Source organism: Amblyraja radiata, chromosome 30 (genome assembly GCF_010909765.2).
Source record: "Amblyraja radiata isolate CabotCenter1 chromosome 30, sAmbRad1.1.pri, whole genome shotgun sequence".
NCBI classification, from domain to species: domain Eukaryota; kingdom Metazoa; phylum Chordata; class Chondrichthyes; order Rajiformes; family Rajidae; genus Amblyraja; species Amblyraja radiata.
In genome coordinates, this window is record NC_045985.1 from 505,776 (window position 1) to 531,003 (window position 25,228).

The window sequence follows — 25,228 nt, forward strand, 5'->3', positions numbered from 1 at the left end:
TGAGCCTATATGCACTGGGTATGTTGATTACATAACTCAGTCAAATAAAGATAGGCATGTCAGTAAGGGAAGCTGGTCGGTGATTGGTCACAGCGCCCCTCGGAGACTGCGTCTGATTGGGCACCGAGTTTGACCAGTGCATTATGTGATTGGACACAATGCCCTCGGAGACAGCGGCTGATTGGACGGGAGGAGACCAATTTGATGATTGGACGAGAATTTTAAGGGAAGCTGGTCGGTGATTGGTCACAGCGCCCCTCGGAGACTGCGTCTGATTGGACACCGAGTTTGACCAGTGCATTATGTGATTGGACACAATGCCCTCGGAGACAGCGGCTGATTGGACGGGAGGAGACCAATTTGATGATTGGACGAGAATTTTAAGGGAAGCTGGTCGGTGATTGGTCAAAGCGCCCCTCGGAGACTGCGTCTGATTGGACACCGAGTTTGACCAGTGCATTATGTGATTGGACACAATTCCCTTGGAGACAGCGGCTGATTGGACGGGAGGAGACCAATTTGTTGATTGGACGGGAATTTTAAGGGAAGCTGGTCGGTGATTGGTCACAGCGCCCCTCGGAGACTGCGTCTGATTGGCCACCTAGTTTGACCAGTGCATTATGTGATTGGACACAATGCCCTTGGAGACAGCGGCTGATTGGACGTGAGGAGACCGATTTGTTGATTGGTCGGGGATTTTAAGGGAAGCAGGCCGGTGATTGGACGCAACTCCCTTAGAGACAGCGGTTGATTGGCCGCCAACTAATCGGGCACAAAAAAAAAGACAAATAGGGGGGGGAAAAAAGGGAATTCTGATTTAAATCTGATATAACGTACATAGGGTGGGTATCGATTAATTCCAGACAACAAATTAAAAAATGATAATCTATCCCCATTAATTCACTCCGGGTGTATTATGATGTGTTCTACAGTATAATAGTGGGGCCCTCTCGGCCATGACTGACCATGGGTGATGCATCCTGGTCGGATGCAAGCCTGGGCGATGTCATATTGAGGACAGACAGGCTGTTGCCCATGCAGCACGTCCCCCCTCTCCACGTCGCTGATCGATCCAAAGGGCCGTTACAGTTGGCACCAGCGCCGTCGCAGGAGCTGCCAGAGCGAGGTTGGAGACAACCACGAACTGTCTTAGGGGGCTCCGACTCCGGATTTTCCCGAGGTTTACTCCTGGAGCCTTTTCCATGACTGGATGTGGCCACAAGGCAGTGGAGGTTTTAAAATCAGAGTTTTCCCTCTCCTAGATGGACTGCCTTCCCGGCTGACGAGCCCCACCTGCCCGAGACTCGTGGGGGCGGGAGTGTCTACCTTCCTGTGTAGGTCTATAGCACCTGCCCACAGCCCACTGGTCTATAGCACCTGCCCACTGGTCTGTAGCACCTGCCCACTGCCCACAGGTCTATAGCACGTGCCCGCTGGTCTATACCACCTGCCCACTGCCCACAGGTCTATAGCACATGCCCACTGGTCTATAGCACCTGCCCACAGGTCTATACCACCAGGTCTATAGCACCTGCCCACAGGTCTATACCACCTGGTCTATAGCACCTGCCCACTGGTCTATAGCACCTGCCCACAGGTCTATAGCACCTGCCCACTGGTCTATAGCACCTGCCCACAGGTCTATACCACCTGGTCTATAGCACCTGCCCACTGGTCTATAGCACCTGCCCACTGGTCTATACCACCTGGTCTATAGCACCTGCCCACTGGTCTATAGCACCTGCCCACAGGTCTATACCACCTGGTCTATAGCACCTGCCCACAGGTCTATACCACCTGGTCTATAGCACCTGCCCACTGGTCTATAGCACCTGCCCACAGGTCTATACCACCTGGTCTATAGCACCTGCCCACTGGTCTATAGCACCTGCCCACAGGTCTATAGCACCTGCCCACTGGTCTATAGCACCTGCCCACTGGTCTATAGCACCTGCCCACAGGTCTATAGCACCTGCCCACTGGTCTATAGCACCTGCCCACAGGTCTATACCACCTGGTCTATAGCACCTGCCCACTGGTCTATAGCACCTGCCCACAGGTCTATACCACCTGGTCTATAGCACCTGCCCACTGGTCTATAGCACCTGCCCACTGGTCTATAGCACCTGCCCACAGGTCTATACCACCTGCCCACAGGTCTATAGCACCTGCCCACAGGTCTATAGCACCTGCCCACAGGTCTATAGCACCTGCCCACAGGTCTATAGCACCTGCCCACTGGTCTATAGCACCTGCCCACTGGTCTATAGCACCTGCCCACAGGTCTATACCACCTGCCCACTGGTCTATAGCATCTTCCCACTGGTCTATAGCACCTGCCCACTGGTCTATAGCACCTGCCCACAGGTCTATACCACCTGCCCACGGGTCTATAGCATCTTCCCACTGGTCTATACCACTGCCCACAGGTCTATACCACCTGCCCACAGGTCTATACCACCTGCCCAAAGGTCTATAGCACCTGCCCACTGGTCTATAGCACCTGCCCACTGGTCTATAGCACCTGCCCACTGGTCTATAGCACCTGCCCACTGGTCTATAGCACCTGCCCCTCTGCCTAGTATGAAGTGTACAGCAAAACTTGCACTTACAGAGTGGTCTATCGTGTTGTTTCTTCATCGGACCACAGATTTATTTTAAGAGCAAAATCGGTGGGCGGCGCGACATTCGTCAGCAGCGGCCTCTGCAGTCCGTCTGCGTTTTTATTATTTTATGTCTTATGTTTTTATGTATATTTTGTTATTTTTTGTTGGGGTATGTGTGTGGGGGGGTGGGGGTGGGGTGGGGGGGGGGGTAACTTTTAAATCTCTCCCTGCACGGGAGACCCGACCTTTTCTTTGTCGGGTCTCCGTTGTCGTTGGGGCTGCAACGAGGAGCGGCCTCCAACAGGAAGACCGGGTGCTGTGGTGCCGACTACTCACCTCACCGTCGTGGAGCTGGCCGAGTCCAGAGCGGGTGGAGCGGTGGTGGACGCTGCTGCGACCCGACCCCCGGAGATTCGGTGGCTGCAACTGCGGGTTTGGCGGGCGGCACCGGGAGCCCGCGGGTCCCTGGGGAGAGACCGCTTTTCAGGGCTTCCGCAACGGCGACTACTCCCGCCCGAGTTGCGGGGTTGAAGAGCTCCTGGAGCGGGGCCTTACACCACCGCCCCGCGCGGCTTGGAATGGCCGCGGGACTGCGAGCGCACGCCGGGGGCTCTAACACCAAGACCCGGTGCGCGACCTTGCATCACCCGGCGTGGCTTTAATGGCCACGGGACAATCGCCATCGCCCGCCGGGGGCTTTGACTTTGACTTTGACTCTGACATCGGGGGGGAGAGTGCAGTGGAGAGATAAGTTTTTTTGGCCTTCCATCACAGCAATATGATGGATGTTTATGTAAATTATGTTGTGTCTTGGGTCTATTTGTTTGTAATGTATGGCTGCAGAAACGACATTTCGTTTGGACCTCAAGGGGTCCAAATGACAATAAATTGAATTGTATTGTATTGTAGTGTATTGTATTGTAAAGTGCTGGAGAACTCAGCAGGTCAGGCTGGATCTGTAGAGGGTCCCGAAGAAGGGTCTCGACCCAAAACGTCACCTATTCCTTCTCTCCAGAGATGCTGCTGCCTGACCCGCTGAGTTACTCCAGCATTTTGTGTCTATCAATGGAGGGAATGGCTAGGCGACGTTTCGGGTCGGGTCCCTTCTTCAGGCATTTTTTTAAAGTGTTTGGGAAAGATCAAAAATGTCACGGATTTAAATATGTTGTTACGAATACAACTAGTAAGTGTGGGAGAAAACTCCATGAGCTACAATTGCCACGTACATACCCAAAAGTGGAAATGTAGAAAGTCACAGTGTGTAAAAAAAAAGATATTACGAGCTCTGTAGTCACCTTGTACCAATCAACGGGCAAATTCAAAATTCCATATTTTGAAAATGGGCAAAGCAAAAAATAGCATGTTCCCTAGAAAGGCTTAGAAATATAGAAACATAGAAAATAGGTGCAGGAGGAGGCCATTCGGCCCTTCGAACCAGCACCGCCATACATTGTGATCGTCCCCAATCAATAACCCGTGCCTGCCTTCTCCCCATATCCCTCGACTCCACCAGCCCCTAGAGCTCTATCTAACTCTCTCTTAAATCCATCCAGTGACTTGGCCTCCACTGCCCTCTGTGGCAGGGAATTCCACAAATTCACAACTCTCTGGGTGAAAAAGTTTTTTCTCACCTCAGTCTTAAATGGCCTCCCCTTTATTCTAAGACTGTGTGGTCCCTGGTTCTGGACTCGCCCAACATTGGGAACATTTTTCCTGCATCTAGCTTGTCCAGTCCTTTTTATAATATTATATGTTTCTATAAGACCCCCCCCCCTCCCCCTCATCCTTCTAAACTCCAGTGAATACAAGCCTAGTCTTTTCAATCTTTCCTCATATGACAGTCCCGCCATCCCAGGGATCAATCTCGTGAACCTACGCTGCACTGCTTCAATCACAAGGATGTCCTTCCTCAAATTAGGAGACCAAAACTGGACACAATACTCCAGATGTGGTCTCACCAGACCCCTATATCCTAAAACAATTAATCTAAAGCTTAAGCTGAAGCATATCCTAAAATAATTGATCGGAAGGGTGTGATTTTAAGTCAGGATGTCTGTATCATTCAGTCAGTGAGCTCGCGGTCTGGAGCCCTTCTCCATTACCCTTCTACATAAAAACAAAAGCTACAACCACAATGCGATAAATAACACTAAATAAAACTGAAGCAAATAAAGGCAAACAGAAGAACTAACCTTGAAGGTGAGAGAGAAAACACACATAAACTTATTTTTTTTTTAAATTCTTATAACATCCCTAAATGACTGGTACAAATTACTAAATAACGTGGGTCAAAGAAGTTTCCTCAACTACGGCCTAATAACGGCGAAAAAACGAAGACTTAAATTTTGGAAACAGACAACAGTCCCCACAGTGAAGATGCGGATTACAGATATGTCCGAGACACTACATTTGGAAAATATTAGGCTTGTCTTGGCGGAAAAACCAGATCAATTTCTGGACATGGACACCCTTTACCGAATTTTTACACCAATAGTATGGTGCAACACAAATTTAAATTTAAATCCGATGCTATGTTGGGTGAGAGGGGGAGGGGAGGGGCAAGGTATATCTCCATCTTTTCTAATTCCTCTTTCTCTCTGCTGCACTGCTTTGGTAACTTAGGGGACTTTTTCTCGTTCTTTGCTAATCTATCCTTTCACTTCATCAGACTGAGGCAGCGACTCGACCCGATAACGTCGCCCATTCCTTCTCTCCAGAGACGCTGTCTGTCCCGCTGAGTTACTCCAGCACTTTGTGTCTGCCTTCAGGTTTAAACCGGCATCTGCAGTTCGTTCCTTCCCACTGTGGACGGGGAAGCGTAGGGGAGACAAGGGATAAACTGGTGTAGATGGGGCGCATGGGCGAAATGGGCCGAAGGGCCTGGATGTGAAGCGAAATAATGACGAATGCGGTATTTTTTTCTGTTAAAATCACAAATTATTATTATTTTTTCTTCTGGAAGAGTAAAAATATAGAATACACCAAGATGTGAATCCCGTTCATGAACAGGTCAAATGAAAACTTGAAACCACTTCCCCCTTAAAGCCAAGCAGAGAGACTGGGAGGGGAGTGGGGAGGGGGGGGGGGGGGGGGGTTGGGGCAGACGGTGAGGGTAGGCACACTTGGATTGGAGGGGGGGGGGGGGGGGTTAGCAGTCTGAGGAGAGACAATAGACAACAGGTGCAGGAGTAGGCCATTCGGCCCTTCCAGCCAGCACCGCCATTCAATGTGATCATCCACAATCAGTACCCCGTTCCTGCCTTCTCCCTATATCCCCCGACTCCACTATCTTTCAGAGCCCTATCTAGCTCTCTCTTGAAAGCATCCAGAGAACCGGCCTCCACCGCCCTTATTCTTATTTTTAAACTGTGTGGCCCCTGGTTCTGGACTCCCCCAACATCGGGAACATGTTTCCTGCCTCTAGCGTGTCCAAACCCTTAATAATCTTATATGTTTCAATGAGATGCCCTCTCGTCCTTCTAAACTCCAGAGTGTACAAGCCCAGCCGCTCCATTCTCTCAGCATATGACAGTCCCGCCATCCCGGGAATTAACCTGGTGAACCTATGCTGCACTCCCTCAATAGCAAGAATGTCCTTCCTCAAATTTGGAGACCAAATCTGCACACAATACTCCAGGTGTGGTCTCACTAGGGCCCTGTACAACTGCAGAAGGACCTCTTTGCTCCTATACTCAGCTCCTATACTCAACTCCTCTTGTTGTGAAGGCCAACATGCCATTTGCTTTCTTCACTGCCTGCTGTACCTGCATGCTTACTTTCAGTGACTGATGAACAAGGACCCCCAGATCCCGTTGTACTTCCCCGTTTCCCAACTTGACGCCATTTAGATAGTAATCTGCCTTCCTGTTCTTGCTACCAAAATGGATAACCTCACATTTATCCGCATTAAACTGCATCTGCCAGGCATCTGCCCACTCCCCCAACCTGTCCAATTCACCCTGAATCCTCATAACATCCTCCTCACAGTTCACACTGGCACCCAGCTTTGTGTCATCTACAAATTTGCTAATGTTATTTGGGGGGGGGGGGGGTTGGGGACCAGAGTTGGGGTGCGGGAGAAGGGGGGGGGGGGGGGGGTTGGAGACCAGAGGCAATGGAAAGGGGAGGGGGTTGGAAGGGGAGGGGGGGTTGGGAGGCAGTGAGGACTGGGGAGAGAGAGAGGGAGGGGAGGTGGGAGAGAGAGAGAGAGAGGGGGGGGGGGGGAGAGGAGACAATAGACAATAGGTGCAGGAGTAGGCCATTCGGCCCTTCGAGCCAGGGGAGGAGGAGGGGGAGAGAGGTGGTGGGGGGGAGAGAGGTGTGGAAGGAGAGAGGGGGGAGGAGAGGAGGGGGAAGGCGGGGGAGAGATGATGGGGGGAAAGAGAGGGGGAGAGAGGAGGGGGGTGGGGAGAGAGGATGGGGAGGGAGGGGGTGGAGAGAGGAGGGGGAGAGAGGAAGGGGGGAGGAGAGAGGAGGATGTGGGGGAGAGGATGGGGAGGAGGGAGAGAGGAGGGGGGGAGGAGAGAGGAGGGGGTGGGGGAAAGCGGGCATTCTTAAGGCACCACCATGCTGATGACGGTGGGCTTGTTGTCCAAGTTGCGTGTGGTGGTGGTCCCGTGCTGGTCGCGGAGGTGGACCCGTAGGGTGCTGTAGTGGGTGAAGCGCATGTCGCAGTAGGAGCAGCAGTGCGGTGCGTCGCCGTTGTGTACGTTCATGTGGTCCTTGAGGGACCGCTTCTGGGTGAAGGTGCGACCGCACACGGCGCAGCAGTAGGGCTTGAAGCCGGTGTGGACGTTGATGTGTTGGGCCAGCCGCGCGTTCTTCTTGAACACCTTCCCGCACAGCAGGCACATGTAGAGGCGGTGGGTGACCATGTGGGCGGCCAGGTGTTCCCGCTGCTCGAAGTCGGCCCCGCACTCAGAGCAGCGTGCCGCCACCGCCGCCTCATCAGTAACCGACCCGCCCGGCTGGGTCGACCCCGCCAAGCCCGGCTCCTCCCGGTACAGCCCGGAGCGGCAGTCCTCGCTGGCCGAGCTCTCGTAGTCCTCCTCGGCGAAGTCGCCCGTGATCAGCACCTCGGACATGTCGTAGGGCGGGCCGGCCCCGCCAACCGGTCCTCCGGAAGTCCCAGCCTCCGGGTAGTCGTCGTGGCAGCCGCTGCCATCGCCGCCGCTGCCGACGGTGGAGTGGATGCGCGGGTCGGGCTCCGGCCCCAGCCCCGAGCCCTCGGCCGCCATGCAGTCGGCCAGAGACTCCACCTTGCGGATGCGGAGCTGGTCGGGCGCTCCGAATCCTCCGCCGCCGCCGCCGCCGACGCTCCCCAGGGGTCTCGGCCGGGGTCGGGGCTGCGGCTGTTGCCCCCCCAGCTCCCGCTCCAGCTTGACCGCCTCGCCCGCCTCGCCCCAGGGCCCGTCGCGCTCGGACGAGCTGGCGATCTGCGGGGTGGCCGGGCGCTCCCTCTCGTCCGGTCCGGTGGTGGGGGGCAGCGGCAGGCGGGGACCAATGCGGGGGGACAACGACTGGCGGCATTTCTCCACCACATGCTCCATCTGCAGGCAGCTGGCCGCCGTCAGGTAGTCGAGGATGTCGCGGAAGGGGAACTCCAGCGTGCCGGTGTAGCAGGACAGCAGCAGACGCTGCACCGCCTGCGCCCCGGTCATGGGGAACACCTGCACCTCCCGCGACGGGTTCATGTGGAACTGGTCGCGCAGGAAGGGCGAGCAGGCCGCCAGCACCACCCGGTGCCCGGGGAAACGCAGACGCTCAGCCACGATGGTCACGTCGCAGAAACGCTCCTCCAACCGCAGCTGGTTCATGCGGCGCAAGATGGACACCTCGTGGCTGGCGAAGTGGAAGCGGACCACGTCCTCCGAGCTCATGGCCGCTGCTGCCGCTGCTGCTGTAGGCACGGGGGAGACAGGCATCAGTCAGGCAACGGGACGCGCTCCAACCACACATGCACGCGCACTTTAAACCAGCGTGCATGCGCATTCCAACAACACATGCGCCTGTGCTCGTAAACCATGCGTGCGCACTCGAACCACGCATGCACGTGCACTTAAACCATGCATCCCTGTCCATTCCACCCACATGTGCATGCGCACTTAAACCACACATGCATGCGCAGTTAAGTCATACGTGCATGCACCTTAAACCATGCGTGCATGTCTGCACGCTTGAACCATGCATGCACACACATTCCAACCACCGGTGCATGACCATTCCAACTGCACATGCATGCAAGCCCACTTTAACCATGCATAATGTGTGCTCCAACCACTGATGCATGCATGTGTGTTCGAACCACACGTGCGTGCATACGCACTTCAACCACACATGCATGTGCACTTAAACCATGCGCTCTCCATTCATTGTGATCATGGCTGATCATCCCCTATCAATAACCCGTGCCTGCCTTCTCCCCATATCCCTTGACTCCACTAGCCCCTAGAGCTCTATCTAACTCTCTCTTAAATCCATCCAGTGATTTGGCCTCCACTGCCCTCTGTGGCAGGGAATTCCATAAATTCACAACTCTCTGGGTGAAAAAGTTTTTTCTCACCTCAGGCTTAAATGGCCTCCCCTTTATTCTAAGACTGTGGCCCCTGGTTCTGGATTCGCCCAACATTGGGAACATTTTTCCTGCATCTAGCTTGTCCAGTCCTTTTATAATTTTAAATGTTTCTATAAGACCCCCCCCTCATCCTTCTAAACTCCAGTGAATACAAGCCTAGTCTTTTCAACCTTTCCTCATATGGCAGTCCCGCCATCCCAGGGATCAATCTCGTGAACCTACGCTGCACTGCCTCAATCACAAGGATGTCCTTCCTCAAATTAGGAGACCAAAACTGTACACAATACTCTGCACTGCCTGCTGTACCTGCACACCAACTTTCAGTGACCGGTGTACAAGGACACCCAGGTCTAGCTGCACCTCCCCCTTACCTAACCTAACCCCATTGAGATAATAATCTGCCCCCTTGTTTTTGCTGCCAAAGTGGATAACCTCACATTTATCTATATTATACTGCATCTGCCACGCATCTGCCCACTCACTCAACCTGTCCAGGTCACCCTGCAACCTCCTAACATCCTCTTCACAGTTCACACTGCCACACATTGAGATAATAATCTGCCCCCTTGGAACTCGGGAGAATTTGTGAATAACTCGGGAGAGTGGGACAGCCCGTAAGTCTTCCAAGTCCAAACCATTGCTGTCGGCCCACCACATATGCTTTGGTCTCCTTACCTGAATAAGGTATTTGCTTGGTAGAGTGGGAATGCGCTGTGGATTCACCGGAGCGGTTCCTGGCTCGGCAAGTCAGGCTCATCGGGTGAGGCTGAGCAGTCTAGACAGCCGTCTGGAGAGCAAACGGAAGAGAGGTCATCACATTGAAACGTACAACATGTCCCAAATGTCTGGCCAACCTGGTTGGGTTTCCTGGCGAGGTGACTAAGCAGATAGACAATAGACAATAGGTGCAGGAGTAGAGGCCATTCGGCCCTTCGAGCCAGCACCGCCATTCAATGTGATCATGGCTGATCATCCCCAATCAGTACCCCGTTCCTGCCTTCTCCCCATATCCCCTGACTCCGCTATTTTTAAGAGCCCTATCGAGCTCTCTCTTGAAAGCATCCAGAGAACCTGCCTCCACCGCCCTCTGAGGCAGAAAATTCCACAGACTCACCACAGACACACAAAAAGTGTTTCCTCATCTCCGTTCTAAATGGCTTACTCCTTATTCTTAAACTGTGGCCCCTGGTTCTGGACTCCCCCAACATCGGGAACACGTTTCCTGCCTCTAGCGTGTCCAAACCCTTTATATCTCAATATTCAATGTCTATATTCAATGTGTATTTTGACACTGGATTCATATTTTGGTTATACCTGTCATCACTGAAATCCTCTTGTTATGGGTTCTGAAAGTTGGCGTGCAGGTACAGCAGGCAGTGAAGAAAGCTAATGGCATGTTGGCCTTCATAACAAGAGGATTTCAGTATAGGAGTAAAGAGGTTCTTCTGCAGTTGTATAGGGCCCTGGTGAGACCACATCTGGAGTATTGTGTACAGTTTTGGTCTCCTAATTTGAGGAAGGACATTCTTGTGATTGAGGCAGTGCAGCGTAGGTTCACGAGATTGATCCCTGGGATGGCGGGACTGTCATATGAGGAAAGATTGAAAAGACTAGGCTTGTATTCACTGGAGTTTAGAAGGATGAGGGCGGGGGGATCTTATAGAAACATATAAAATTATAAAAGGACTGGACAAGCTAGATGCAGGAAAAAATGTTCCCAATGTTGGGCGAGTCCAGAACCAGGGGCCATAGTCTTAGAATAAAGGGGAGGCCATTTAAGACTGAGGTGAGAAAAAAACGTTTTCACCCAGAGTTGTGAATTTGTGGAATTCCCTGCCACAGAGGGCAGTGGAGGCCAAGTCACTGGATGGATTTAAGAGAGAGTTAGATAGAGCTCTAGGGGCTAGTGGAGTCAAGGGATATGGGGAGAAGGCAGGAACGGGGTACTGATTGGGGATGATCAGCCATGATCACATTGAATGGCGGTGCTGGCTCGAAGGGCTGAATGGCCTCCTCCTGCGCCTATTTTCTATGGTTATCATTATTCTTTTTTGTTGTTGTTTTGTTTTGGTTTTTGAAAAAAAAAGCTAATAAAAGGATTTTAAAAGAGATGTTTTTTAAATGTGCTATAGAAATAAAATTGACTTGACTTGACTGGGGCCTAGCGAAAGCCCAGCTGTAACTCCTTGGCTGCGGTAGTGGCCAAACAAGGAGGGAGGGAGGGGGGTGGGAGAAGCAGCAGGGCCGGCAATGGGCAAGGCCGGAGATAGCCAGAGGCACACAATCACCAGGGCATCGTTGCACTGCCTTGGGGCCTTGCAGCTCGGTTGCAACCAGTGCATCGGCTCGGTGGCTGTGGATCTCTGCATCGGGGCCTACAAAAAGCTGCCTCTCCGCGCAACTAAATCACACTGTGTATTCTCTCTCTCTTTTTTTTTAATTTTCAAAAAGCAACACTTATTTAAAAGGTAAGCAAAAATGCTGGAGAAACTCAGTGGGTGCGGCACCATCTATGGAGGCAGTGAAGAAAGCCAATCACCAATTGGCCTTTATAACAAGAGGAGTTGGCCCAGAACTTCCACCAACTAAATGAGAGTAAGTCTGAGGTCATCCTTCTCGGCCCCTCGGACTCAATCAAAATGATAGCAGGCAGTCTTGGAAGCCTTACCCCACTAATCAAACCCCACGTCAAAAACCTTGGCATGATATTTGACTCAGCACCGAAATTTGACAAACAAGTCAATGCCGTGGTAAAAGCTAGCTTCTTTCAGCTTCGGACGATAGCTAAAATAAAACAATTCCTCCAGTTTGATGACCTGGAAAAGATCATCCACACATTCATCTCCTCCCGCCTAGATTACTGCAACTCCCTCTACACTGGCATCAGCCAATCTTCCCTGTCCCGCCTGCAACTGGTCCAAAACGCCACAGCGAGACTCCTGACGGGCACCCGATAAAGGGACCACATCACCCCGATCCTGGCCAAACTCTCTCCACTGGCTCCCTGTGCGGTTCCGTATACATTTCAAGATCCTCCTCCATGTCTACAAAGCCCTCAATGGGCTTGTCCTGCCCCCTCCTACATTAAAGTCTTCTCACCCACCACTCCACCTCCAGGCCCCTCAGATCGGCCGACTTGGGGTTACTGAATATCCCGCGGTCTAGGCATAAGCTCAGGGGCGATCAACCGCGCCTTTGCGGTTGCAGCTCCTAGACTGTGGAACAGCATCCCTCTTCCCATCAGAACTGCCCCCTCCATCGACTCGTATAAGTCAAGACTAAAGACTTATCTATACTCCCAAGCCTTTCCTGACGTCCTCTGAGTGAGGGCTACATGTATATATGTATGTAGTCTGTTTTGTTGTGCTATTCTTATAACAAATGCAGGGCCGGTGCTAGGAATTGCGGGGCCCAATTAGAAAACTGATGGCGGGGCCCCTACTCTAGAAAAGTAAAAATTTATGTATGTTTATATTTCGTGTAGTTTCGGGAATTTTAAGGCAAGCTGGTTGGTGATTGGATGCAACCCCCTTAGAGACAGCGTTTGATTGGCCGCCAAATAAATTTGTCAAATCAGTAACAAAAATCGCTGGTCGGTGCGAACTCAGTGGACTATCTGGTTGTATCTCCAAACTGATCTGGTTGTATCTCCAAACTAATCTGGTTGTATCTCCAAACTAATCTGGTTGTATCTCCAAACTGATCTGGTTGTATCAACCAGACTATCTGTTTGTATCTCCAAACTAAACAGTATAACATGCAGGTACATTCATTTAAAATTAAATTCAGTGATTATTTCACATGATTTCTCACTGTGTAAAGCTCAATATCTGACCAATTTCTGTTTAACACGTTTGGTCTACCGTGAGCATTTTTCGTTGCATCTCGTTGCATCTCCCCTTTTCCTAATCGGCCACAATTCAGATAATAGTCTACTTTCCTGTTTTTGCCACCAAAGTGGATAACCTCACATTTATCCACATTATACTGCATCTCCCATGCATTTGCCCACTCACCCAGCCTATCCAAGTCACCTTGCAGCCTCCTAGTTTAGAGGGGTTTAAACGGTTTAGAGATGTTTAGAGGGCTTCAGATGGATTCAGGTGTGTTTACAATTGTTTAGAGGGGAATAGAGGGAAATAGGGGGGCTAGAGGGGGTTTAGACGTGTTCAGAGGGTCCCAGAGGGGTTTAGAGACGTTATAAGCCCCCCGTGAGAAATTGTAATTCTCTGAAATTGAAGATAGACATAAAGCTGGAGTAACTCAGCAGGACAGGCAGCGCAGCGACTCTGGAGAGAAGACCCTTCTTCAGACCGAACTGAACTCGCGTCGATGAGAGTACTTGTGATTGTCTGAAGAAGGGTCTCGACCAGAAACACAACCCTCTCCCCAGAGCCGCTGACCGTCCCGCTGAGCCACCTTCAACTTCAGAGCCAAACAAAAAACACAGAGTGCTGGAGGAACTCAGCGGGCCAGGCGGCTGCCTCACCCGCAGGGTTTCTCCAGCATTTTTGTCTACTGCAAAACGTCAATGATTCCGGGAATGCTGAGGGGACAGGGTGATAGAGAGGGAGTGGGAGAGCTAGAGAGAGACAATATGGGGAGCGGGAGAGAGAGCGCGAGAGAAAGAGGGAGGGAGGGTGGGAGTGAGCAAAAGACAGAGAGACACAACCAAAGATCCGCTATAAGATCTTTGGACACAACGTGGGTCGGTAGGTGAATGAGAAACCTGCACACCAGGAAGAAGCCCCTTCTCGCGGTGCGGGGACCAGTTAAATGAAATTCTCAACGTGTCATCGATCTACATTCCTCAGTAAATGTAATTGTGTTTTAAACAAGTATTAATGACGCCGCGTGAATTTTATTCAAAGGAACACGGCGTCATTAATACTTGTTCAAAACACTATAACATTTACTGAGGAATGCGGATAGATGCAGATTCATGATCTTGCATAACAAGGTGTTAAGTACTTACCGTTAAGAAGTGCTAACAGCACTAGTTAACAAATCGTTTGTGTATGATGGCCGTGCAGCGGTTGTTATACATGTTCGTTTAAAAAAAATCCGGATGACGAATTTAAAAAAATCTTTATTTAACAAAGAGAATTCGTATTTCCGTACGAAATACTGAACATTAGTGCGGGGCCCCGCTTAGGCGCGGGGCCCAATTGGGAGCAATCGGTCAAATCGGCTTAACGCCGGCCCTGAACAAATGTAAAGCACTTTGGCCAACGAGAGTTGTTTTTTAAATGTGCTATAGAAATCAAATCCATTGCCGATTACCAGAAAGTTAACACCCCTCCCCCAGACAACGCCTCCCTTCCTGCCGAGCGAAACCATTTCTATGCTCGCTTTGACCGGGACAACAAAACTCCAGCCATCAAAGTTGCTCCACCCCCGAATGAACAACCCCTCAGTCTCTCCACCTCTGCTGTACAAGATGCACTGAGCAAGGTGAATGAGCACAAAGCTGCCGGCCACGATGGCATCCCCGGGCGGGTGCTCAGGGCATGTGCTGGACAACTATCCCCAGTCTTCACCGACATTTTCAATCTCTCACTGGCCCAGGGTGTTGTACCCACTTGCCTCAAGACATCAACCATCGTGCCAGTGCCCAAACAGTCAGCCACAGGGAGCCTCAACGATTTCTGCCCAGTGGCACTCACCCCTGTCATTGCAAAGTGCTTTGAGCGGCTGATCTTGGCTCACCTCAAAGCAAGCCTCCCCCCCACACTGGACCCCCATCAGTTTGCCTACCAGACCAACAGGTCTACAGAGGACGCCATATCGGCAGCCCTACACTCTGCCCTGACCCACCTGGACAACAATAACACCTACATCAGGATGCTGTTCATTGATTTCAGCTCTGCCTTTAACACTGTCATCCCCGCTAGCTTGATCACCAAACTCAGCGGACTTGGCATCTCCACCTCCCTCTGCAACTGGACACTGGATTTCCTCACCAACAGACCACAGTCTGTTAGGGTCAACAACCTCACCTCCTCCACTATAACACTGAACACCGGCGTGCCACAGGGCTGTGTGCTCAGCCCTCTCCTCTACTCCCTCTTCACCCATGACTGCATCCCTAAGAATGGCTCCAACGCCATCATTAAGTTTGCTGACGACACCATGGTGGTAGGACTGATCAGTGACAACGACGAGTCAGCCCACCGAGAGGAGGTCCAGCACCTGACAACCTGGTGTGCCAACAATAACCTCGTCCTCAACTCCAAGAAGACGAAGGAAATTATTGTTGACTTCAGGAAGAACAGAGGGGCAGACATACCCCCATCCATATAAACGGGACTGAGGTGGAGTGCGTCTCCAGCTACAAATTCCTCGGGGTACACATCTCAGAGGATCTGTCCTGGTCCCTCAACACCTCCAAGCTGATCAAAAAGGCACAGCAGCGCCTTTACTTCCTGAGGAGGCTCAAGAAAGCCCACTTGTCCCCCCAGATACTGACCAACTTTTACCGCTGTACCATCAAAAGCATCCTGACCACCTGCTTCACGGTATGGTACAGCAGCTGCACCGTAGCGGACAGGAAGGCACTACAACGGGTGGTGAAAACCGCTCAGCACATCATCGGTGCCCCGCTCCCTGCCATGGATGCCCTCCACCGAAAACGGTGTCTGGGACAGGCCGGGAAGATCATCAAAGACCCCTCCCACCCCAACCATGGACTGTTTGCCCTCCTCCCATCAGGGAGGCGGTACAGGAGCCTCAGGTCTCGTACCAGTAGGATGAGGAACAGCTTCTACAACAACACTATCACATTGCTGAACTCGGAGTCCCGCCGATAGATTTCTCCAGTCTCTTGGTCCACATTGTTTGCTTATTCTGTATTTTTATTTCTATATTGCACTATTACTACGGACTGACGCTAAACTGCATTTCGTTGTACCCATACTTGTATCTGTGCAATGACATTAAAGTTGAATTGAATTGAAATAAATGTGATTTGACTTTACTTGATCCTGTACATCTTTATAGGAAAGGCATTTTTCTTTCAATTCAGGAGTTACAACAGAATTATGGACTACACTCAAATGACTTTTTTAGATATCTACAATTTAGAGATTATGTTAAATTTAATACACAAGATTATAGAACTAGGGAACCAGAAACTCTTGATGAATGTTTGAATAAACATCCTAATACAGATAAATTAATATCTCATATTTATAACATCCTCTTAGATAGTGAGGGTCCATCGATGGAAATATATAGACACACATGGGGAAATGAATTAGGCCAACCTATAACAAAAGATATCTGGGACGAAAGTCTACAACATATACATCAATGCTCATTAAATGCCAGACATGCTTTAATACAATTTAAAGTATCACACAGATTACATTACTATAAAACAAAACTAAATAGAATTTCCCCACATATCTCTCCTATCTGTGATAAATGTCAGCATCTAGAGGCTAATTTAACTCATACTTTTGTAAACTGTATAAAAATTCTGGATTGATATTTTTAGAATAATCTCTGAAGTTGTTAATATCCAATTGGATCCCGACTCAAAACTAATAATACTAGGAATATCAGAACAAAGCCCAAAACTTACTACAAGCCAGAGAAGCTTCCTTGATTATAGTATAATAACTGGGAAAAAATTAATATTCAAATTTTGGAAAAATCCAACAACCTACACAATTAAAATGTGGATTATGGAGATGTCGGAGACCCTACACCTGGAAAGAACTAGACTTGTCTTAATTGACAAACAAGAATTATTTGCTAGAATATGGTCTCCATTTATTGACTTTATGAAAGGGTAAATTGGTCCGGCACGGAAGTCTGACTGAAACTCGAACTCAGGATTAGATGAATAGTTATGTTATATAATCTACGGACCTATATCCAAAGTTGTATTATTGATCATTTATTCTATTCTTTTTTTATCGTGTCATTTTTTTCTTTCTTCTCACTTCCTATCTATTTCCTATCTATCCTAAAATATTTTTAACAGTGTTGCACCAGAAGTACTGAACATAGTAAACACTTCCCTTCAATCAGGGCATTTCCCCGAAGCCTTAAAAACAGCAGTGATCAAGCCCCTATTGAAGAAGCCTAATATGGAAGCCTAATATGGGCCTGTAGTCAGCTATGAGCAACTACAGGCCCATATCTAATTTAGCATTTTTGGCAAAGATTATTGAAAGGGTAGTTTACCAACAAATTTACTGCTTTATGACCCAAAACAATATTTTGAATGTTTTCCAGTCGGGATTTCGGCCACATCACAGCACCGAGACTGCACTCACTAAGGTCCTAAACGACATACATCTAAACAGTGATGCATCAAAAGCTTCAGTTTTGGTACTACTAGATCTCAGTGCTGCTTTTGATATGGTGGACCACAACATACTGCTTGACAGACTGGAGAAGTGGGTGGGACTCTCTGGTTCTGTGCTGGACTGGTTCAAATCTTACTTGAAAGATCGGGATTATTTTGTTTCCCTTGGTAATTTTGAATCAGAACGTACAAAACTCACATGCGGGGTTCCTCAGGGCTCCATTCTTAGACCCATTTTGTTCAACATTTATATGCTCCCCCTAGCTCAGATCATAGAGCATTTTAACATATCCTACCACACTTATGCCGATGACACACAACTATATATCGCAGTGTCACCACATGACCATAGTCCCCTACACTCACTGAGCCAGTGTGTCAAATATATCAATGAGTGGATGAACCAGAACTTCCTCCAGCTCAATGCTAATAAGACAGAAATTATTGTCTTTGGTCCCAAAAAAACAAGGCTAGAGGTGAGTGCTCAACTCGACTCAATTGCACTGAAAACCACAGACAAAGCCAGAAACCTTGGTGTAGTTATGGACTCGGATTTGAATTTTAACAGCCATATAAAGACCATTACCAGATCTGCCTATAGCCATCTAAAAAATATTGCAAGAATCAAGGGACTTCTGTCCAAAGAAGACACTGAAAAACTTGTTCATGCATATATCTTCAGTAGGTTAGATTATTGTAATGGCATCTTTACAGGTCTCAATAAAAAATCAATTAAACAACTGCAGCTTATCCAAAATGCCGCTGCCAGAGTCTTGACCAACACCAAGAAAATGGACCACATTACACCTGTCCTTAAATCTCTGCACTGGCTCCCTGTGTGTAAGAGGATAGATTTTAAAATTCTGTTACTGACCTACAAGGCACTGAATGGTCTAGGTCCAAAATACATCTCTGACCTACTTGTTGTATATGAGGCGCCTAGACTCCTCAGGTCTTCAGGGACAGGTTTACTCTGTGTTCCCAGGGTCAGAACTAAAAAGGCTGAAGCAGCATTGTGTTTTTATGCTCCACACCTGTGGAACAAGCTCCCTGAACACCTGAGGTGGGCACAGAGTGTAAGCGCATTTAAATCAGGCCTAAAAACACTGTTGTTTACTATAGCTTGTCCATAACCCGACATGCAGGTAATCTTAACCGTCTAATTTTATCCCTTTTTGTGCTTTTTAAAATCGTTTTATTGTTTCATTGACGTTGTTTTATTATTCATACATTTGTCGTATTGCTTATTTTGCAATTTTTAATTAATGACAATTTTATTTTTTATTTCCTGTAAAGCACCTTGAATTGGTTTGCACGAATGGTGCTATACAAATACATTTGCCTTTGCCTATCTATTAAAAAAAAAACAAATAGAAGCAGAGTTAATATACAATTGATAAATGAGGACCCCTATTATTCTGATAACTGGAATCCCATCTATTAACAATATGTAATTGATAAACTAAATGTGTTTTGATCATGCTTCTAATAAAAATATTAATTAAAAAAAAACAAGAGGAGTTGAGTATAGGAGCAAAGAGGTCCTTCTGCAGTTGTACAGGGCCCTAGTGAGACCACACCTGGAGTATTGTGTGCAGTTTTTGTCTTCAAATTTGAGGAAGGACATTCTTGCTATTGAGGGAGTGCAGCGTAGGTTCACCAGGTTAATTCCCGGGATGGCGGGACTGTCACATGCTGAGAGAATGGAGCGGCTGGGCTTGTACACTCTGTAGTTTAAAAGGATGAGAGGGAATCTCATTGAAACATATAAGATTGTTAAGGGCTTGGACACACTAGAGGCAGGAAACATGTTCCCGATGTTGGGGGAGTCCAGAACCAGGGGCCACACACAGTTTAAGAATAAGGAGTAAGCCATTTAGAACGGAGACGAGGAAACACTTTTTCTCACAGATAGTGGTGAGTCTGCGGGATTCTCTGCCCCAGAGGGCGGTGGAGGCCGGTTCTCTGGATGCTTTCAAGAGAGAGCTGGATAGGGCTCTTAAAGATAGCGGATATATGGTATATAGACACACTGATCTGATCTGTATTTATGCCAACAATATTCTGTTGTGCTGCAGCAAGCAAGAATTCCATTGTCCTATCTGGGACACATGACAATAAAACTCTCTTGATTTGACTGGAGAATGAGAATGAGAATTCTGCACTAACCAACACCACATTTGTGGACAGCTTTAGTGGAGTTCTGGCCCTTATTATCTGGTCTCAGACTTTACTAATACCTGGGTTGGATCACTATACTGGAGTCTGTTGCTGCCAGACCACACCACCAGTGCATCAGTTTTACAGTTTAATTTAATATCATAAACAGTGCATCGAGGTACAGTGAAAAGCTTTGGCTGTCCTGCTAACCCAGTCAGCGGAAAGACAATACATGATTACAATCGAGCCACTTACAGACTACAGATACATGATAAGGGAATCATCTTTAGTGCAAGGAGAAGCCCAATCAACGATAGTCCGGGGGTCTGAATTTTAGACAATAGACAATAGGTGCAGGAGGAGGCCATTCGGCCCTTCGAGCCAGCACCACCATTCAATGTGATCATGGCTGATCATCCACAATCAGTACCCCGTTCCTGCCTTCTCCCCATATCCCCTGACTCCGCTATCTTTAAGAGCTCTATCTAACTCTCTCTTGAAAGCATCCAGAGAACCGGCCTCCACCGCCCTCTGAGGCAGAGAATTCCACAGACTCACAATTCTCTGTGAGAATTTTTTTTTCCTTATTTCCGTTCTAAATGGCTTACCCCTTATTCTTAAACTGTGTGGCCCCTGGTTCTGGACTCCCTCAACATCAGGAACATGTTTCCTGCCTCTAGCATGTCCAAGCCCTTAATAATCTTATATGTTTCAATCAGATGCCCTCTCATCCTTCTAAACTCCAGAGTGTACAAGCCCAGCCGCTCCATTCTCTCAGCATATGACAGTCCCGCCATCCCGGGAATTAACCTGGTGAACCTACGCTGCACTCCCTTAATTTCTGTTCAGTAATTTGAGTTTACACACTTCTATAAAGTGTAAGTTTAAACTTGATTTAAGTGTAAATTTACCCCCAGCTTGTTTTGTCCAGTAATGTGTTTACACACTTCTATAGTGTAAATTTACACTTCCATCAAGTGTAATTTCCCCCCCACCCCAGCTGTGATCAGCAATTTAAGTTTACACACTTGCATTCAGTGTAAATTCGCCCCCAGCCAGTTGTGATCAGCAATGTGAGTTTACACACTTCTATAAAGTGTAAATTTATCCCCACTGCAGTTGTGAACAGCAATGTGAGTTTACACAGTTCTAACACAACCAAGCAACCGACAAATGGGGCAATGTTACAATTCTGGGTGTAGAATCAACAATTTGAGCCCCTGAGGCTGGGAACTACTCGCTTTGGTGAAACATGGGCTAAATATAGACACATACTCACACTGCAGCCGCGGACATTGTTTTCCAGGCCAGTATATTGGTTGTGAATGTGATGAGCTGGGACTCATTGATTACATTGCCATTACAGGGCTAGTCTGTGTTGCTAGTGGACTCAGTGTTTGCAAACAGCTGCAAAAACAGCTGCAACTGGGACTTTTAAAAGGCATCTGGGCACATCTGCAATGGGCCAAATGCCGGGGGATGGGGCTAGCCCCAGGTTGCAAAGTGGGCCGGCATGGAGAGAGAGGCCGAAGGGCCTGTTTCCGGGCTCCGCGATGTCCTGCCCTCTGCTCCGCTGCGCTGCCAAAGGGGCGACGATTCTGCGGATCTGGATCGCTTCGGAATGGCAAGCGCTTGACTGTCACCACGGAATCCTGGCACCGGAGTTGTTTCAGCGCCTGGCCTGGAATTTATAGAGTCAAGAATGTTTTAGATTCTAGCTTCAAGAGAGTTTCTTGTCGTGGGTCCCAGATAGGACAATGAAATTCTTGCTTTGCTTCAGCACAACAGAATATAGGAACAAAGAGGTCCTTCTGCAGTTGTACAGAGCCCTAGTGAGACCACACCTGGAGTATTGTGTGCAGTTTTGGTCTCCAAGAGGAGTTGAGTATAGGAGCAAAGAGGTCCTTCTGCAGTTGTACAGAGCCCTAGTGAGACCACACCTGGAGTATTGTGTGCAGTTTTGGTCTCCAAGAGGAGTTGAGTGTAGGAGCAAAGAGGTCCTTCTGCAGTTGTACAGGGCCCTAGTGAGACCACACCTGGAGTATTGTGTGCAGTTTTGGTCCCCTAATTCGAGGAAGGACATTCTTACTATTGAGGGAGTGCAGCGTAGGTTCACCAGGTTAATTCTCGGGATGGCGGGACTGTCATATGCTGAGAGAATGGAGCGGCTGGGCTTGTATACTCTGGAGTTTAAAAGGATGGGAGGGTATCTCATTGAAACATATAAGACTGTTAGAAACATAGACAATAGGTGCAGGAGTAGGCCATTCGGCCCTTCGAGCCTGCACCGCCATTCGATATGATCATGGCTGATCATCCAACTCAGTATCCCAACCCTGCCTTCTCCCCATACCCCCTGATCCCTTTAGCCACAAGGGCCACATCTAACTCCCTCTTAAATATAGCCAATGAACTGTGGCCTCAACTACCTTCTGTGGCTGAGAATTCCAGAGATTCACCACTCTCTGTGTGAAAAATGATTTTCTCATCTCGGTCGTAAAATACCTCCCTCTTATCCTTAATGTTAAGGGCTTGGATACGCTAGAGGCAGGAAACATGTTCCCGATGTTGGGGGAGTCCAGAACCAGGGGCCACACACAGTTTAAGAATAAGGGGTAAGCCATTTAGAACAGAGATGAAGAAACACTTTTTCTCACCGAGAGTTGTGAGTCTGTGGAATTCTCTGCCTCAGGGGGAGGTGGAGGCCGGTTCTCTGGATGCTTTCAAGAGAGAGCTAGATAGGGCTATTAAAGATAGCGGTGTCAGGAGATATGGGGAGAAGGCAGGAACGGGGTACTGATTGGGGATGATCAGCCATGATCACATTGAATGGCAGTGCTGGCTCGAAGGGCCAAATGGCCTCCTCCTGCACCTATTGTCTATTGTCTAACCCACTCATTCCTGGGATCATTCTTGTAAACCTCCTCTGGACCCTCTCCAGAGCCAGCACATCCTTCCTTAGATACGGGGCCCATATCTTTTTTTTAGTATGTCTAAATGTATGTTTTAGTGTGTGTGGGGGGGGGGGGGGGGAGCAGGAGGAAACCGTTTTCAGTCACTTATTCGACGGAGATGGGACATTTCTCTTTGTCACATCCTCCCCCTCCCCCTCCCCTCCCTGCGGCCTAACAACTGGTTTGCTGCGACCTTTCTCTGAGACCGGCCCAGAGCTTCAGCAGCAGGCGAGGCCTGGACTTTAACATAGCGGAGCGGAGCGATCTCTTGCCGGGGGTCGCCACTGAGCCGCGGTCTGCAGAGCTTTCAGCCGCGGGCGAGGCCTGCGGCCTATAACATAGAAACATAGAAAAGAGGTGCATTCATTGTGATCATGGCTGATCGGCCCCAATCAATAACCCGTGCCTGCCTTCTCCCCATATCCCTTGACTCCACTAGCCCCTAGAGCTCTATCTAACTCTCTCTTAAATCCATCCAGTGATTTGGCCTCCACTGCCCTCTGTGGCAGGGAATTCCACAAATTCACAACTCTCTGGGAGAAAAAGTTTTTTCTCACCTCAGTCTTAAATGGCCTCCCCTTTATTCTAAGACTGTGTGGCCCCTGGTTCTGGACTCGCCCAACATTGGGAACATATTTCCTGCATCCAGCTTGTCCAGTCCTTTTATAATTTTATATGTTTCTATAAGATCCCCCCTCATTCTTCTAAACTCCAGTGAATACAAGCCCAGTCTTTTCAACCTTTCCTCATATGACAGTCCCGCCATCCCAGGGATCAATCTCGTGAACCCACGCTGCGCTGCCTCAATCACAAGGATGTCCTTCCTCAAATTAGGAGACCTAAACTGTACACAATACTCCAGATGTGGTCTCACCAGAGCCCTATACAACTGCAGAAGAACCTCTTTACTCCTATACTGAAATCCTCTTGTTATGAAGGCCAACATTCCATTAGCTTTCTTCACTGCCTGCTGTACCTGCACGCCAACTTTCAGTGACCGGTGTACAAGGACACCCAGGTCTCGCTGCACCTCCCTCTTACCTAACCTAACCCCATTGAGATAATAATCTGCCCCCTTGTTTTTTGCCGCCAAAGTGGATAATTTATCCTCACATATATTATACTGCATCTGCCACGCATCTGCCCACTCACTCTACCTGTCCAGGTCACCCTGCAACCTCCTAACATCCTCTTCACAGTTCACACTGCCACCCAGCTTTGTGTCATCCGCAAACTTGCTAGTGTTGCTCCTAATTCCCTCTTCCAAATCATTAATATATATGGTAAACAGTTGCGGCCCCAACACTGAGCCTTGCGGCACTCCACTCGCCACTGCCTGCCATTCTGAAAAGGACCCGTTCACTCCTACTCTTTGCCAACCAATTTTATATCCACATCAACACCCTACCCCCAATACCATGTGCTCTAATTTTAGTCACCAGTCTCCCGTGCGGGACCTTATCAAAGGCTTTCTGAAAGTCTAGATACACTACATCCACTGGCACCCCTTCATCCATTTTACTTGTCACATCCTCAAAAAATTCCAGAAGATTTGTCAAGCATGATTTCCCTTTCATAAATCCATGTTGACATGGACTAATCCTTTTACTGCTATCCAAATGCCCCATTATTACCTCTTTAATAATTGACTCCAGCATCTTTCCCACCACCGAAGTCAGGCTAATTGGTCTGTAATTCCCCGTTTTCTCTCTCGCTCCTTTCTTGAAAAGTGGGATAACATTAGCTATCCTCCAACCCCCAGGAAATGATCCTGAATCTATTGAACATTGGAAAATGATCACCAATGCGCCCACTATTTCTAGAGCCACCTCCCTGAGGACCCTGGGATGCAGACCATCAGGCCCAGGGGATTTATCATCCTTCAGTCCCAAAGAAGGTCCATCTGTCTCCTCAGATCCTGGTGAACTTCTACCGCTGCACCATCGAGAGCATCCTTACCAACTGTATCACAGTATGGTACGGCAACTGCTCTGTCTCCGACCGGAAAGCACTGCAGAGGGTGGTGAAAATTGCCCAACGCATCACCGGTTCCTCACTCCCCTCCATTGAGTCTGTCCAAAGCAAGCGATGTCTGCGGAGGGCGCTCAGCATCGCCAAGGACTGCTCTCACCCCAACCATGGACTGTTTACCCTCCTACCATCCGGGAGGCGCTACAGGTCTCTCCGTTGTTGCCGGACCAGCAGGTCCAGGTACAGCTTCTTCCCGGCGGCTGTCACTCTACTCAACACTGTACCTCGGTGACTGCCTATCATCCCCCCCCCCCCCCCCGACACTCCTTCCACCAGAAAAAATTGCACTACTGTTGCTGTATGTACGTATATATATTTATTTATTGCTCATATTCTATGTCGCTCTTCTAGGGAGATGCTAACTGCATTCGTTGTCTCTGTACTGTACACTGACAATGACAATACAGTTTGAATCTGAATCTGAATCTTTAGCCTACCCCCTTAGATCCTCTGTCCTCCAGTACATCTGGACTCGGACTAATCCTTTTACTGCTATCCAAATGCCCCATTATTACCTCTTTAATAATTGACTGCGGCATCTTTCCCACCACCGAAGTCAGGCTAACTAATATATATTCAGGCTGCC

At 48.9% G+C, this 25,228-nt stretch overlaps 1 protein-coding gene across 2 annotated transcripts; it reads right to left on the minus strand.

The window, feature by feature from the left end:
- Nucleotides 1-7,039: 7,039 nt before the first annotated feature.
- LOC116990071 (zinc finger and BTB domain-containing protein 26-like) lies at nt 7,040-21,253 on the minus strand. 2 transcript variants are annotated; one of them, XM_033047604.1, is made up of 3 exons: nt 20,937-21,253; nt 9,856-9,967; nt 7,040-8,505 (listed from the first exon to the last, which is right to left on the minus strand). In XM_033047604.1, exons 2-3 carry the CDS (start codon nt 9,935-9,937, stop codon nt 7,160-7,162), a joined length of 1,428 nt encoding a protein of 475 aa, XP_032903495.1. In that variant the 5' UTR covers nt 9,938-9,967; nt 20,937-21,253; the 3' UTR covers nt 7,040-7,159. The 2 variants fall into 2 exon arrangements, with proteins under 2 accessions (XP_032903495.1, XP_032903496.1); XM_033047605.1 differs by having other exon boundaries at nt 20,933-21,253.
- Nucleotides 21,254-25,228: the final 3,975 nt, after the last annotated feature.

Coding starts and splice junctions, on each gene's coding strand:
- LOC116990071 (XM_033047604.1), bottom strand. CDS start 9,937: ATGAGCCTGACTTGCCGAGCCAGGAACCGCTCCGGTGAATCCACAGCG. Junction 8,506..9,855: donor CAAGCAAATACCTTATTCAG/GTAAGGAGACCA, acceptor CCGTGCCTACAG/CAGCAGCGGCAGCAGCGGCC.